This window comes from Sinohyriopsis cumingii, chromosome 11 (genome assembly GCF_028554795.1).
Source record: "Sinohyriopsis cumingii isolate HCF-2022 chromosome 11, ASM2855479v2, whole genome shotgun sequence".
NCBI lineage: Eukaryota > Metazoa > Mollusca > Bivalvia > Unionida > Unionidae > Sinohyriopsis > Sinohyriopsis cumingii.
The window spans coordinates 20,997,573-21,013,691 of record NC_142971.1 but is presented as its reverse complement, the minus strand read 5'-3'; the positions used below and the strand labels follow the sequence as shown (position 1 = coordinate 21,013,691).

The 16,119-nt window shown below is 34.1% G+C and overlaps 1 protein-coding gene across 1 annotated transcript in view; it reads right to left on the bottom strand.

Annotated features, from left to right (window-relative positions):
- LOC149787721 (polyphosphatidylinositol phosphatase SYNJ1-like) overlaps window positions 1–16,119 on the bottom strand; it is a 109,075-nt gene that overhangs the window by 13,121 nt on the left and 79,835 nt on the right. Inside the window, exons 23-25 of the mRNA XM_089973920.1 lie at window positions 9,620–9,767; window positions 7,094–7,161; window positions 5,677–5,827 (exon numbers count right to left, since the gene is read on the bottom strand). Coding sequence (XP_089830046.1) covers window positions 5,677–5,827; window positions 7,094–7,161; window positions 9,620–9,767 — 367 coding nt within the window. The remainder of the gene's footprint in view (window positions 1–5,676; window positions 5,828–7,093; window positions 7,162–9,619; window positions 9,768–16,119) is intronic.

Below are 16,119 nucleotides of genomic sequence, written 5' to 3'. Positions count from 1 at the left end.
TGTTCTTCTGCTACTTCACAAAACTGGATCTGATAAAAATGTATTTGTACTTGTTTGTGCTATTATGATCTCATGCCAGTATAGCTAATGACCTTGTTGACCTTTAGATCAATGTCCACATGCTGAAAACTTGTTCACTGGAATGCAACTAAATACAAAGTCTTGTCAAAATTCTCTTGTGTATGTACATGTCACTGTGTCAATAAGATCAGCGAAGTACAAAATTAGAAACAATAACCCTGGAATAGACCAAAAGGTCAATTAGGTCTGGTTTTAAAATTCTCTTACAAAAGTGTGGTCAAGATCTGCACCATTTTCATTCAGAACCAGCTAAATAATTTATGAATATGACCATTTGTTCAAATGAAGCAGTCGCATAAAGATTTTCAGGATGGCCATCAAAGCTATAATTTTGGAGGTTAGATTATCATCAATACAAAAAACAGCTTAATACACTGGTCTAAACAACTTTTAAAAAGTTGTCTGCTTCAGAGATAAAATGTGCTATTTATTATGGATTTGGACATGCTGAATTCAAATATGACAATTAAAACAACTGACTGGCTACTGTTTCCAAGATATTAAATTTTTAGATTGTACGTCTATGTATATTATGTAACTAGTAGAGTTTTAATCATTAATTGTAAACCTAGGTCTTTTCATGGTTGCTTTACATTATACAATTTCACTGGTCCTGTTTATGTAACACTTTAAAAAAACAGCAAAAGGGTTATATAAATAAATTTATTACAAAACAAAAGGCAAAAAATTATTATGTATGTATCAGTACATAGTTAAGTCCTAATTCAATGCTTCTTAGCGTGTCTCTTGTATTCATTAAATGGAGCATCTCGTCATTTTTCAGCAACAGTCTGCAAGCATTGATGGGCTCCATTTGCCCTGATAGCGCTTCTCCAATGTTGCAATCTCCTGGTGAAATCACTTGCCATGCTCATCACTCACTGCTCCACAGTTCAGTAGAAAAAATTAAGTTGAGAGTGCAAAGAATGCATCTTTAGTGACACATTGCAACCAAGGCTTTTGTATGCCTTGAGGAAGTTTTCCACCAACTCCCTGTAGTTGTCTGCCTTCTTATTTCTGAAAAAATCTGTTGCCACTAACAGGAAGGTTTCCATGCTGTCTTTTCTTTGACATGCAGTACATGGTCAAATGCATCATCTTGAAGATGTTCATGAAACTGAGGACCAACAAAGACACCTTCCTTTATATTAGCTTCACTTAACCTTGGAAATTTTCCAGAGGTACTTGAAAGCTGCTTGTGTTTTGTCCATGGTCTTGACAAAGTTCTTCATCTGACCTAGCTTGATGTGCAAGGGTAGTAACAAAATCTTCCTTGATGCAACAAGCGGTGGAAGCTGATCACTTTTCCTTCCAGGCTTCAATGACTGTCAGAGTGGCCAATATCTCTTGATGAAGTGAGAATCTCTCAAACGACTATCCCATTTGCAGAAAAACAGCAGTACTTTGTGTATCCAATCTGCAGACCAAGCAAGAACCTTCAAATCGCCTTCCATGAAGAATGGGACCACATCCTTTTGACAGTCAAGCAACATGGAAACCCTAACATCACTTGCCAGGAGATTTCACTGTTGTAGTTTAATGCCCAACAGCTCTGCCTTACTCTTGGATAGTTCCAAATCCCTGACAAAGTTATTAAGATCACCTTGAACTATGAGGTGTGGTTCAGAGGATGGAAGAAAACATGGGTCATGTGACATTGAAGGTTCAGGACTAGAAGTTTCAACCACTTCCTCATCCTAATCTGATTCAAGTGAGAATGATTCTGGTGCATCAGGAACTGGCAGTCCTTCTCCATGGGGCGTATAGCTGATGGAATGTTTGGATAATACACAGTCCACTTTTTCTTCTTTGACACATCTTTACAACTACCATAGAGGCACCATGCAGAAGTAACAATTGCTGATATGATCTGTTGGCTCTCTCCAAATCATTGGCACTGCAAAAGGCATAGATTTTCTATTCCTGTTCAACCACTGGTGAAGATTTGTAGCACAAGCATTGCAGCATATGTGTAGGCCTCACTTCTTGTCCTGATCTCCAATTTTGTGGCCAAAATAAAGGTGATAGGCTTTCTTAACCACAGTAGTTATACTGCACTTTTGTGATGTAAAAGTAACTTCACCACAAACATAGCAGAAGTTATCTGCATTGTTCACACAAGTACGAGGTATCTCTGCTCACCTTGGCTAAAAAGAAATGTGTCCCTTTGCAAAATCAAACACTTACAAATAAGACAGCATGGCACTGGATGATTTCTTGTGGGCAATTTGTTCAGCAGAGTGATGTAAGCTTAGTTACGACTGCATCATCCATGACTTCTAGGAATAACATGATGCAATTCATATCATGTATGATGCCATACCAGCTTCAGATTGCATCATTCACTGTTTTGACTAAAAAGCAAGTACTGTCCAAAACATTTCATAGATTTATTCACAGATCCAGTCAAAGATGTATTTTAGTCATTTCTGGTTTAAATTGAGATCCCTTCCTTTTATAACCAACTCACTTATTCTCTGCCACTCCCAAGTCAAGGGTCATATATACTGACCCAGTATCACATCTTTAAAACTAGAGCCAATCAACTATTTTAAGCATTATTTTCATTCTCAGTGACTGAGAATTAGTAAAGTTTGACTAGATTTATTTTGGAAGCATTCTGGCTGTAGACCAGTGATGCTGAAAGAAAACAAACTTCTTTTTTAATGTTGGTATGGACATCCACTGAGGATAACAAACTGTTATGAGATATTTTAAATATTGGAAGGCCACATTGGCATCATTTTCGTTTAGGAAATATAGTGACAAGTGTTTTCATGAAAACACAATATAAATACAATCATCTCTTCGAAAGGAGTAATGATAACAAACATTCCACAATGACCATCATTCATCAGCACCCATTCTATTCAGGACAAATAAGATATTGTACAAAGTCTTTTAATGAAACCTCAGGTCTATATGAACATCTGTTCAAGATAAGCAAGAGAAGATTTTCAACATGATCTTTTCATTTAGTTATTTTCATCTGACCAACACAATTAGGTAGCATGAGTACAACAAACTGTACATCTGCCCTGCATTTAATAGTCCACTATGCAAATAACTACTTTTTGTGTGGAAACCACTTTTCTTTTTTCATTTTAAGTGACTTTGCCTTTGACAATTTGAATAAAAATCAATAGGTTTCTTCTTTACACCGAGTGCAAGCCATTCACAAAATTGGGTTGAGATATGTCATGTAGAACTGAAGTTAAGGTGCAAAAACCATTTCTACTACTTCAGTCTGTGACCTTAACCTCTGGTCTCCAAACAAAAATAGAGTTCTTCTCTAGCCCATGTGTAAGATATCAACAAAATGTCAACTTTAGATGGGTAACTCAAGTTTCTGCTAAAAAAATATTTTATTCTTTCATAGTGCCCTTGATAAAAATCAATAAGGTTCTTTTCTAGCCCAAGTGCAAGCTTTCCATAAAGTTTCGTAACTGTAAACAGTGAAAATGTCTGAAACTATTTTCCTTCTTTCACTCATAGTGACCATGGCCTTTGACCTTTCTAACTCAAGATAAGTAGGATTCTTCCTTACCCCAAGTGCAAATTATTCACAAAGTTTGGTAACTGTAGGTTTGGTGAACTTAAGTTAATGTGCAGAAACCTATATTCTTCTTTTAGTCATGTTTACCTAAACCATTGATCTTTGTGCTTGAAATTAACAGGGTTCTTCCTCACCCAAGTACAAGCCATCCACAGAGTTTGGTAACTGTATATGTTGGAGAATCTGTGCTGCTGTGCAGAAACCAAACTGGTAACAGGCAAATGGACAGACAGACAGATGGATGCTGGATCATATCATAATATAACACACTCCCTCATAAGGCACGCATTTAAAAAAATATTAAGTGAGGACACACCCATTACTTAACATACAGAAGTGACATTCAAATGCATAGTTATACTACCAACAAACAAAACCTTAAACACAAACATTAACCTGTTGTGTACAATGAGCAGCAAGCTATAAATTGACCCAAAAAATCTTAAAAAATGACATGCATATGCTAATGAACTCAAAGCAGTGAAATTTCAATGCATTATTCCTGCATTTGACCACACTCAAAACTTTCAACACAAGCCAATGCATATGGCAACAACACCATGATAACGGCATAAGCTCCAATGTACTTCACAGATTCAAGCTAATTCGAGACAGCGAGCAAAATAAAAAAATTATACAGCTGAAATCAGTTAAGCATCATGCTGAGCTATTTTTTAATTATAACTTCGTGAGAAAATTACAGATCTGAAATCATCTTTTTGCTAGGATTAAATAATCATTTCCTAAGTAAAGTTTACAAATAAGGTCAAGTACTGATATGAAGTTCAAGTACTATACACCATACAGCAAGCAATTTACATGGTGCCAATTAGGTTATCATATGCTGAAGTTAGATGAGTGAAATATAAAATATTTGTCAATGAAGATGAAAGAATGTCAATCAGTAATAAATCTTTGTACTTCCTGGAAAGAGAACTCACACCACACCACCACACAAACTGGTGAAATGGCACAAAGTGGTAGGTATTTCTAAGGTCTTTTGTAACTGCATACTGACCAAGTAAGAGTGGAGACAGTAATGACTGATGGGGTAAGTCACCAGTCCCTCTATTTAGGGCAAGACTATCTTGCCAAACTTCTATCTCAACAAGCATATGAATTCAGAGCCTTTTGCTGTGAAAACAAGCCAAAAGACATGAAGAATGTTTTGTTATTGCTTGGAATGGATGAATCAGTAAGATAGTCCTAATGGATAATCACTGGGTAACATACATTCATTTCAATTTTTAACAAGTGTCTCATTGAACAGTATGTCATTACTGAGAGTGGTGATAGCAGTGACATCAACAGGGTTTGGTACAAGTTTTTCATTTGTATACATTTTTAAGCCCCTTGATAGATTTCCATCATATATGGGTTGAATCATTATGAAGCTATGGCAATTCATCGTGACATGCACTCTTTCCAGTAAGGTTAATGCCAATTTCACTGCAATTTGCATTAAGGTTTTGGTTCGCAAGTTTTCATTTGCTTTGCTTACATATTCCAAAAAACACTTAGTTTTCTTCATACATCGGATGAATCATTATCAAACCAAGATAATTCATTTGATGACATGCAGGCTTGGTCCTTTGACCTTAGGATCATTATAAAGAATCAAGGTCAAGGTCAAAGTCACAGAAAATTTCCTTTAAAGTTTAAGTTAAAGGTTTTTCATTTGTTTAAATTTCCTAAATTCCTTGATAGATTTTCTTCATACAAGGGATGAATCATTCTGAATCTAAGTCACTTCATTCTGCGACATGATCTCTCTCTCTCACTGTTTGACACTGTGGTCAAGGCCACACATTTTACAGCAATGTTTTACTTGTGGGCTTAACAAGCGGGATATGGCCATAGAACAGTGTGTCATGCCTACGAACAGTGTGGTGAAAAACATTATTCAACTTAACAAAATCTGAATTTACAAAAACATTTTTTTAATAATGTTGCTGCCATCACCACCAAAAACTAATGTCCAGGTCTTCCTCTCTGGTAAAGCAGGCAAGTTAGGAAAGATTTCTTAAGAGTTTACCAACCTGCAGTTGAAACTGGTTGCATAGGGGGTGGAAGAGAACTCCCTGTAGTTGTCCCTCCTGATAACAGCTCCTGTATCAGTCTCTGTGCATCTTCAGCTGTTTGAGCATGACTATGGTGGGTCACATTTGTTGGTAGTCCTATCGATATAATCTGAAAAACAGTAGCCATGTAAGATGTTTTGTATATTTAATTTAATCGTTTGTTTTGTTAGTTTGATTTTTTAAAATTTCATTACATGTTATTGTAATTTAACATTGTTTGCTGGACTTAACCTTGTCCAAAACTGAGTTTATTTCTGCTTGACCTGATATACTTTTTTTTTAAATTATGTAAACAACTAATAACTGCTTCATTATTCTCAATGTGTATGAGCTTATTAACACAATTATTGTTCAGGTTAACACAAAGTGGTAAATATGTTGATCAGGGTCAGGGTTTTGGAGATTCCTAAGTGAATTTTGTAGGCTATTGTGATGTAAATAAACAAGGCTAATTAGATCATTCTAGAAAGTTATTTTCCATTAGGTAATTGTTGTTTTTAGAAAATGCTAATGTGATCTGTCAGTCAAGCAGATAACTATATTATCTTGTGACTGTGAGGATTTTACCAGTCATGCTTTAACATCTAGCACTTTAAGCTTTATTATGTTGTGACCAGTTTGGGCTGAATTTTATTTTCTTCACATTATTGAATTCAAGTGATTATTTTCTCTGGAAATAAAAAAAGGTTTCTCACAAAATTCTTGGATAAAGATATTCAATGGAATTTATACTGAATTTAAACCTGGAATAATATTTATGTGATTCAACAAGAGATTGCTGACACATCAGCACTTCACAGACCATAACAGATACATCATCGCCTTCAATTTTGGATCTCTTCGGGACATGAACCGAGTTTTATTCAGGATTTTTTAAAATTAGGACTTGTGTCTTTAATTTTTGGATTATTTTTTATTTAATTTGCAATACCGTTAAGTTTTTTCTTCTCATTTTTCACTTTGTATTCTAGGGAAATGAATTATTTGTTAAATTTTACAAAGGTTGTTGTCTTCACTCTTTTCTGTTACTTATTTTAAGATCATAGACTTGTAGCAAAGAAAGTAAAAATGTAAATGATATGGTCAATCATCATTTAAATTTTTAAAGTTCAGTAATTTAAAAATACATGCTGAATAACATTTTTATCACTGGCTGATTGAAAAAAAGCATATTTTATAATTATATTCTCCTTATTATGACACTTTTTTCTCCCAAAGATTTAGACTGACAATTTGACAAAATGTATGATAACAAAAAGTTTATAATTTACAGTAAATATGACAACATTATTTAACATTGAGGTCAAACAGAGAATGACGTCTTGTTCATATTCTTATATCTGTGTGTGCGTGTGTGTGTGCATAAATTTTCAACCTTGCTCTTCTGCTTGGATTTGATTTTTCCAATTGCATGAGGTCCTAATGGCTGTTTAATGACTGGACCTAAAGAACAGTAATAAAATACACCAATTATACATACAATTGCATGAGGTCCTAATGGCTGTTTAATGACTGGACCTAAAGAACAGTAATAAAATACACCAATTATACATACAATTGCATGAGGTCCTAATGGCTGTTTAATGACTGGACCTAAAGAACAGTAATAAAATACACCAATTATACATACAATTGCACGAGGTCCTAATGGCTGTTTAATGACTGGACCTAAAGAACAGTAATAAAATACACCAATTATACATACAATTGCATGAGGTCCTAATGGCTGTTTAATGACTGGACCTAAAGAACAGTAATAAAATACACCAATTATACATACAGCCTCTTCCGCTCATCTTTTAAAATCATGCAGAGAAAGATAAACAAAAGTTTAAGGACTTGTAACAAAAACTCCCCTATAAGAACACCTATTACAGGTCTAAAGACCTTCATTGTAAGGTGTTTTCACTTATTAGGATGTAATTTGGTTTGCCAGCAGTACACTGTTGCTCCACTTTTAGTACTTTTGTTTCTCCTTTCTGTTTAATGGACCAATACATTTTGAATTTTAAATATACCATTTTTTGTGAACATAATAATTAGCAGTTATTGGATCAAATCAGCCACTAATGCTAACCTTTTGAAGTCTTTTACAGATGCCTAGGTCATATTTTTCTATACTGCCTATCTTAACTGCTAAGTTCAGGTTCATGCTGGACTCACCTTTTAACACATTTACCCTCTAGTGACGAGTTAAAGTGGCAGGAGGTAGTAACCTACTGCTGAGCTCTGTAGCATCAAGGTCATGTATGATACACTAAAGTGGGTGGTATTATAGAAAGGTAGACAGATGTAGCTCTACAATGATACCAAAAAATTCTGGAATTTCTAGTTGCACTACAAAATACAGAGGGAAAAGCCTCATTTTTTGGACCCGATTTTTTTCTAACCAAAATTCGCCCGTGGTCTAAATCCGATTTTGTGTCTGGATTTTAGACTTTTTGGTCTCAGATCTAAGGCAGACCAGTATGAACTGCAAACAGACAGATGAACCTTTGCAAAAAGTAGGATAAGATGGGCATTTGGAATAAAGAGTGGTCTTGTTACGAAAATAATGGGTTCATTAAGCAAAAAAAAAAAACTCCAATTTTTACTCTTCTGCTCATGCATGAGCCAAATAGCCAATGAAAAACGATGTTTCTAACACAACTAGGCAGTATGTTATTGGAAGATCACCTGGAACTTGGTGTTTTCGATTGTATTTAGAAATAGCTTTCAAAATGTGTTCCTACTCGAATTTCAGACAAAAACAACAAAAATGACCTCTTCATAGAATAGTGCATAGCGGTGGTAAAGTAGGAAGAATGAAAAAAAGTCAAAATTTACATTGTTCAAAACAATCTTTGTGCCACATAATCTAAAACAAAGATAATACCACTGAACTTACTGAACATATAAAAAAAATTGTCTTTGTTTCATGATGACCATATTAAATGTCTGATCAACACCATTTTCATTTACTATCAACTATGACACCATAAGCAGTCTTCTGGTAAAAACCCAATGTTGATATGACTTTCCATCAATGACAAGTAGCAATAAAATTTTAAACTGGCCACTGTGGTGGCCATTTTGAATATCAGAGCAGAATAATTTTTATTTAAGACCAACAAAACACCATAAGAAATCTCTTAGAGAAAGCTCCATGCAGATAAAGCTCTTACATTCATGAGGAGTGGCAACAGCAAGATTTTCAATATTGCTGTTTCAATGGCTGTAATAAATATCAGATTAATACCGTTTATATGCAGGAGCAACCAGATGTCATAGTAAGTCTTTCAGTGAAAACCCAATGTTGATACAACCATTTATTCAGGTGGAGATACAAAAACATGACTGCAAGATGGATGCCATGGTGGATTTATTGCTCTTCAAACTGGTGCCATTTTCATTGTGAACAAACAATACAAAATGTCTTTAAGTGAAAACCACATGTCAATATGACTTTCCGTTAAGAAGCAGAAGCGATAAGATGAATTTTACAGCAGCCATATTAGATGTCAGAGCAGCAACACTTTCATTTACGACCAACTATACCTTGGAATGAGTGTAAAGTTTTATGGCAATCTTCCAGGTAGTTAAAAAGGAGTAGCAATGACAAACTTGTGTTAACTGATTAATGGATGACAGTCAACAGATGCTCCAATAATCTTTCCAGGTCTATGACTAGCAGAGCTAACAAAAACTGTCTATGTGTATAAACATCAGTACAGCATGCATCCTCTTCGTTAGACCAGCTAATATTTAATTATCTAGAAGCCCACTGAATCTTGGAATAACAACATTATCTGGCACCTGGTGGTAGACTTACTTTGGGTATTCATTAACTGATCGACAACTGAGGATAGATCAACTAAGATATGAAAATTCATTAAATAGGTAAAAAGTATAAATCTCCTACCTGGAAGCTTTGATGTCTTTGCAGGGGTATTAGCTGACACTCCTCCCACTGTAGTGGAGGATCTTGAGGGTCCTGCAGGTGGTCTCTGAGGAGGAGGAGGTTTGGCAGGGGGTGCAGATGGCCTCTTCGGAGGTTCAGGCTTGGCTGTCTGTGTTATACAGGCATAAAATACTATAATAAGTGATATAAGCAGCTTCAGAGCAATAGAAGGTAAAATTTATACATTTCAATGGAAATCATTTATTCTTTTGCAAAACCTCTGTACCTTATATGAGACATTATCTTGTAGCTATTGTGGATCTAGTCCCTTTCTTTGAATAGGTGATCATGGTAAAAATACATTATAAATGACAGTGTTGCACATTGAGAAAGCCTAAGGAATATTTCCCCACTGCAAATTGCCAGTGTCCCCATAAATTTAATACAGCCCCATATACTGTTCATTATACGATGACAGGAGCACATAAAATGTCCCCTTAATAGCTCAACCAAAGTGTAACACTGAATGATGTCTCTTGACAGCTCAACCATGGTGTAACACTAAACGATATGTCCCTTGACAGCTTAACTAAGGTGTAACACTGAATGGTATGTACCTTGACAGCTTAACTAAGGTGTAACACTGAATGATATGTACCTTGACAGCTTAACTAAGGTGTAACACTGAATGATATGTACCTTGACAGCTTAACTAAGGTGTAACACTGATTGATATGTACCTTTAACCATAATGTAAAAGTGAATAATATGTCCCCTTAATAGCATAACCATAATGTAACACACTCAAATTATATGTCACTTGACAGCTCAATTAAGGTGTAACACTAAATGATATGTCCCCTTGATTTTTTGACCATGGTACAACAGTGAATGATACCTACCCCATATAGCTCAGCCAACTTGTAACACTGAATGGTATGTCACATTGATTTTTTTTACCATGATACAACACTGAACGATATCTCCCCTTCATAGCTCAACCAAGGTGTAACACTGAATCATATGTCCAATTGATTTCTTGACCATGGTACAACACTGAATGATATCTCCCCCTTATAGCTCAGCCAAAGTGTAACACTGAATGCATTAGAATTTGTATCAATGCACCATTAATTAAGGGTGTTCCAGTAACACATACATGGGATCCAGGAAAGGCACTTCTAATGTGGAGTACTCACCCATAGATGTAATATATAATATTCTTAGCATTTAATATAAACTCCGTGGAATCAAAGTACCTGGCAATATATATTTAAAAAATTGCCTTCCCTGGGAACCATATATATTTAAATGGAACAGCCCTTAAATTTTTATGTTGCCTTGAAATTGTAAATATTTAATTCATTAAAATTTGATCCCAGTATGATAACAATGTACACAAATAGTGTTTGTTTCAATGCTCTCATTAGACTGGTGAGCATATTTACATAATGTACACTGAAGGTTTAAACTTGCAATGAATGAAGTACTTACTGCTAAATGAAGTACATAACTTGGATTCAAACTATAGGCACCACTGCACTAAACCTAAATATTTCCAGAAACAATGCTTTGAAAATTATTGTAATATCATTTTATTGTACCGTATTTTATGTATATTTTTGTACCCTTTAATGTTTTTTAACACAACCCAGTTATCAAAATAATAATTATTTAAATGTATCAAAATTTTTCATACATATCACTTTGTATTTTTCGAAAAAATCCATTAAATTATCGGACATAGAATTTCTAGTAAGAAGATTTACGTTTGCAACAAAGATCGAAAACAGCGTATTGCCATTTTGTTTTTACAAAAATTAAATAATTGTTGGTGAGAAAATACAATGATTGAGGCATAAGCATTAGCGCCTGCAGCATAGGTCAAGAGGGTCATGTGACCCCCCCGCCCGAAATCATACTGCTAATAGATATATAAATTCTGACAAGTTTAATCATGCAAATGAAGATGAAAATATGTCACAAGATTCTAATAAACATTAGCTTTAGTTTCAGACTGCCTGCTATAATGACTCTCCTAGCCGTCACTGACTGCCCCACCCCCAACAAAAATTCCTGCGGGCACCCATGTGCGTAAACTCTCTTTTTGTCATTACAATATCTACTGGTGTTTATTATCAAATAGACAAAGGACTCCACAGACCATACCTTTAAATATTATCATTAATAAGATTTCCTTATTTTGTCTGTCACTGTTAAAAAAAAAACACCATTTGCATTTCAAAATAAGTTCGGAAGACCTTTGATGTTTTCTTATCCAACAAAAATAACATATCAGTACATGCTAAAGTGAAGACCACAGACCACTGGTTAACTAGTCTTATTGTTTCATGATAGTCATATACACATAAAATATAATAACCAGGTTATTTTCTATCGTAAATATGAAAGTCACGGACTCCGTTAAATCTATTCAAATATATATATATATATATATATATATATATATATATATATATATATATATATTTATATACACACACACACACACACTATCTTTTAAGTGCTTGTTCTGTTTTGACTTGGATATAATTAACATTTTATTGCAAATCTATTCTACGATATACCCCACTAGTATCTTTACTGGCGAGTTCGAATAACAAGTAATGCATATGACTGCTTGTCCTAATAACATCTGATGTATGGAGAATGGCTTCAATAGCACATAGACAGATTTTCAATTCCTAAAGAGAGCCTCATTTCCATACTGGCAGCCTCACTGATTTGACCTCTTCTGTAGATTCTGGCACTCAATCTGGTTTCAACTGGAATAACCAAAGTGCTAAGCATATTTAATTTCCGTGTAAATAACACTGCATAGCCATGTGGTTGTTGCAACAATGTACACTGTAATTAAAACAAGAATGAATTGTTGATTTAATGGTGTTTATTGATAATGGAATATAGTAGGGTCCTAATACATGATGATTATCACAATCGTCAGGTAACAGTCTTTTTCCTCTTTGCAAAAGCTACAAATAAAAACCACCTTGAATAAATACGGTATTGTACAATGACACAATTTTGTTTCATCTCTCTCTCTATCTATCACACACAATGCATGTGCTCGCTCGTGCACATTAACTAAAACGTGATTTCAAGTTCTTTATTTTTTTTTGCAATTTGATAACGAGATTACAGTTGCTGTAAAAGTAAAAGTTGAACTTAATTTTTTGACAATGTGGTCTAATATTGTTGCGTACAATTTACCAATAAATAATACCCATAACTAATACATGTTCAAACCATCATATCATTTTGCCAACATTACACAACATAGCAGCTACATATGCTCTAAATGCAGACGAGCTTGCAAACTGAGACTCTCTCATTCACTAACAAAAACAACAATCTTTGAGTACTTTAATTTTTACTGTAATTAGATTCTGGAGTTGAGAGCAGAATGAGACAGAAAATATACATTTACTTTGTACGCTTGTACTGTTAGGTTGTCGAGTAGCATGTGTTCTGTAGAAATTGTTCAGGTATGATCCCTTTATTTTTCATACATGGTCAGTACCACCAAATGATAATTATTTATTTTACATATAATTTTTCATGCACTGAAATTAATAACTTTTTTTGTTAATGAAAAATAACATGAAATACAGTAATACCAAAAAATCTGAGTTGTATTTTGCTATGATGTAAGCAACCTTATTAACACATCTGCGGTTATCGTGCGAATATTATAGAGTAAAAGGCAATTACACATCAAAGTACTGATATAGATGCCGGACAAAATTCCCTCTTAACCTGAGCCATTTTCAGATTTTATTGATTAACTGGCCTGGATTGCTATAGGAATACAGAAACAAAATCCACAAATTATAAAAAGAAGGAGATATTGAAACAAGCAGCTTTCCAACGTATTTTGTTCAGCAAAAGCACAAAATAAAAACAGATCAATGATGATCTTAGTCAACCTATATTCAGAGTTTTAGCCTTTATTATTATCCTTCTTTCACGAACATGTAACAGTTACGTGCCTCATAAAATTAAACATGTGTACCTTTTCAAAAAGATTATCTAAATTTTTAGGATTGGTTATATCATCTAAAAACAGTAACTTGTGAATGAAGCAAAATCTGCATCTAATTTTTGGGGGAATAAACAAGGATTTAAGTGACACTATGCACAATTTGCACTGTGTAAGTCCTAATCTTTATAGTACAAACTTGTCTCCTGTGTAAATTTGAACTGACTGTGAATTATGAAATCTTTATTTACCTTTATCTGATTTCATGTTGGAGAAATCAGAAAATATGCATAAGCAAAAGAATAACAAGAACAATCATAGTAGTTTATAACAGTTTAGTAAGCGCTGGGACACCAAAAATGTATTTTTTTATGCATGCATTCAAGTCTCTACAGTCATTACATTAGTCAGCAAATTTTTAGTAAAATTTTAAAGTTCTGGCCTTGGCTGTTGGATAAGCTGATCTTTCTCCTAAATTATTCAGCTCAGATATGAGTATCTACAGTACCTAACAAAAACATTTGTGTGTACCAGCTATCTTGATTGATGCAATGTTAATTCGGTTGTTTTGATTGAAAAGTGTGAGCTTCAATTCTTGAATGAAGAAATCCATCTCAATAAGTATATCATTTATAGTATCATTTATTATCCTTTCTTTCATTTTCAGTAATAATGGTGTCTGAATACCTTATTTCTTGTTCCCATTTCTCTCTATCTTGATATCTCTAACAACATACTGATTTAAGGTAGTGAGTGGAAAGTACAGCTACCAAATACCATACAGATACATCTGCACCGAAGCAATACAAAATGCTTTGTAATTCTGTTGTTTTTAAAGGGTTCAAATAAAACAAACCTTTGTAAAAACTAATATTTTAAATCAGATTACAGAAATGATGTTGATTTATGAAACAACTTTATTGATCTATAGGTATGAAACAGTTAAAAAGATGTATCATGTGCAGCTAATTTTTTTATGGGTCTTTCAATCTGTGGTTCTGAGCAACAATTAAATCCATGAAAATTGGTATCCCACACAAATTTGAGAATGTACAGTAATCCATGACAAAAAGGAGAACAACAACTTTTCTTTATTGAATGAAAAATTCCAGGCAAATCCAGTGAGAGAAAGGCCCATGTATATCATAGTAGGTAACTGATGGCAGATCAGTGAAAATCCAATTATCAACCTTTTATTTTGGTTTTCTATGTACATGGGAAATAATTACATCACCACCATGCTTTCTTTCTATCTCATATCTCTTTTTAAAAAAATTATTTTTCCTTATAAACTAAGGAACTGATGATGAGTTTGAAATTCTTATTCAGCTTCTTGTTTTTTGGTACTACGATTGAACCTCACAGTTGGGACAATGACCCGTTAAATGAAGTGTATTGACTCTTCACATTAAGTAGAAACAGAGAATTAGATTTGCTCTGTACAAGGAGGTGCGTTGGATTTAACCAGTGAAATAGGGCTCAACATACAGGTGATGATATAACCTTTTCAATGGTATTCGCACTATGAAGAACAACAAAGAACAAAGAAATGAGTACTTTATTTTGTTTTCTACAATATTTCTGTGTATTTTCAAGAGTGCACAGTCATATGCATACAACTTTCCTTTCTGCATTTAATGAGCCCTAAATCATGTCTTTTGCAAGAATTACTATGCCATAGTTTGAAACAGAAGATTACATGTGAACTGGAGACCTGCGACAAAATGGCCACTTTGACTCAACATATTTACAGTACGTCAGTAGAAGTGATAATCAATTGTATTATGTTATTCATTTCCAATGAGAATGTAATGGAAACAATTCACACCACTCATATAAATTATGTTAGTAATAATGTTGTTGTTTCTAAATTCTACTAGTGAATGTAACTTTACATGGAAGTTGCAATACATGTTGCGCATAAGTCAAAACAATGAATAATCAATTGTAACGATGTTTCTTCCATTTTTAGTTCTTTTATGAAACTTACTGTCAATTTCATTAATCTGACCTTTTATTCATTAGTTGATAGTTCTGAAAACTGGTCTATATAAATATAAAAATTTCGGTATTTAAAGGTTTGGCGAGCATTATTCTGGACAGTTGGCTATGGAACTGCCTAGACTGACTATGTGGCAAAAACTTCATGGATGCTCACATAACTCAACATACCATAGGAAAATTAACCTACATGTGGCAAGGTACTTGAAGGAAAAATTATCGCAAAGTGTATCAAAACATGAATCTAATACCTTTTCACACAATTCTATACTGATATTCTTTAACTTTGGGAGGTTGAGCAATATAACATTGATCATTCTGAGGGAACGATTAAACTGGTAAACATCTGGTTGATGGGTAGTTAAAAGGAAGTAAATATAAGAGGTTGAGCGATATAACATTGATCATTCTGAGAGAACGATTAAACTGGTAAACATCTGGTTGATGGGTAGTTAAAAGGAAGTAAATATAAGAGGTTGAGCAATATAACATTGATCATTCTGAGGGAACGATTAAACTG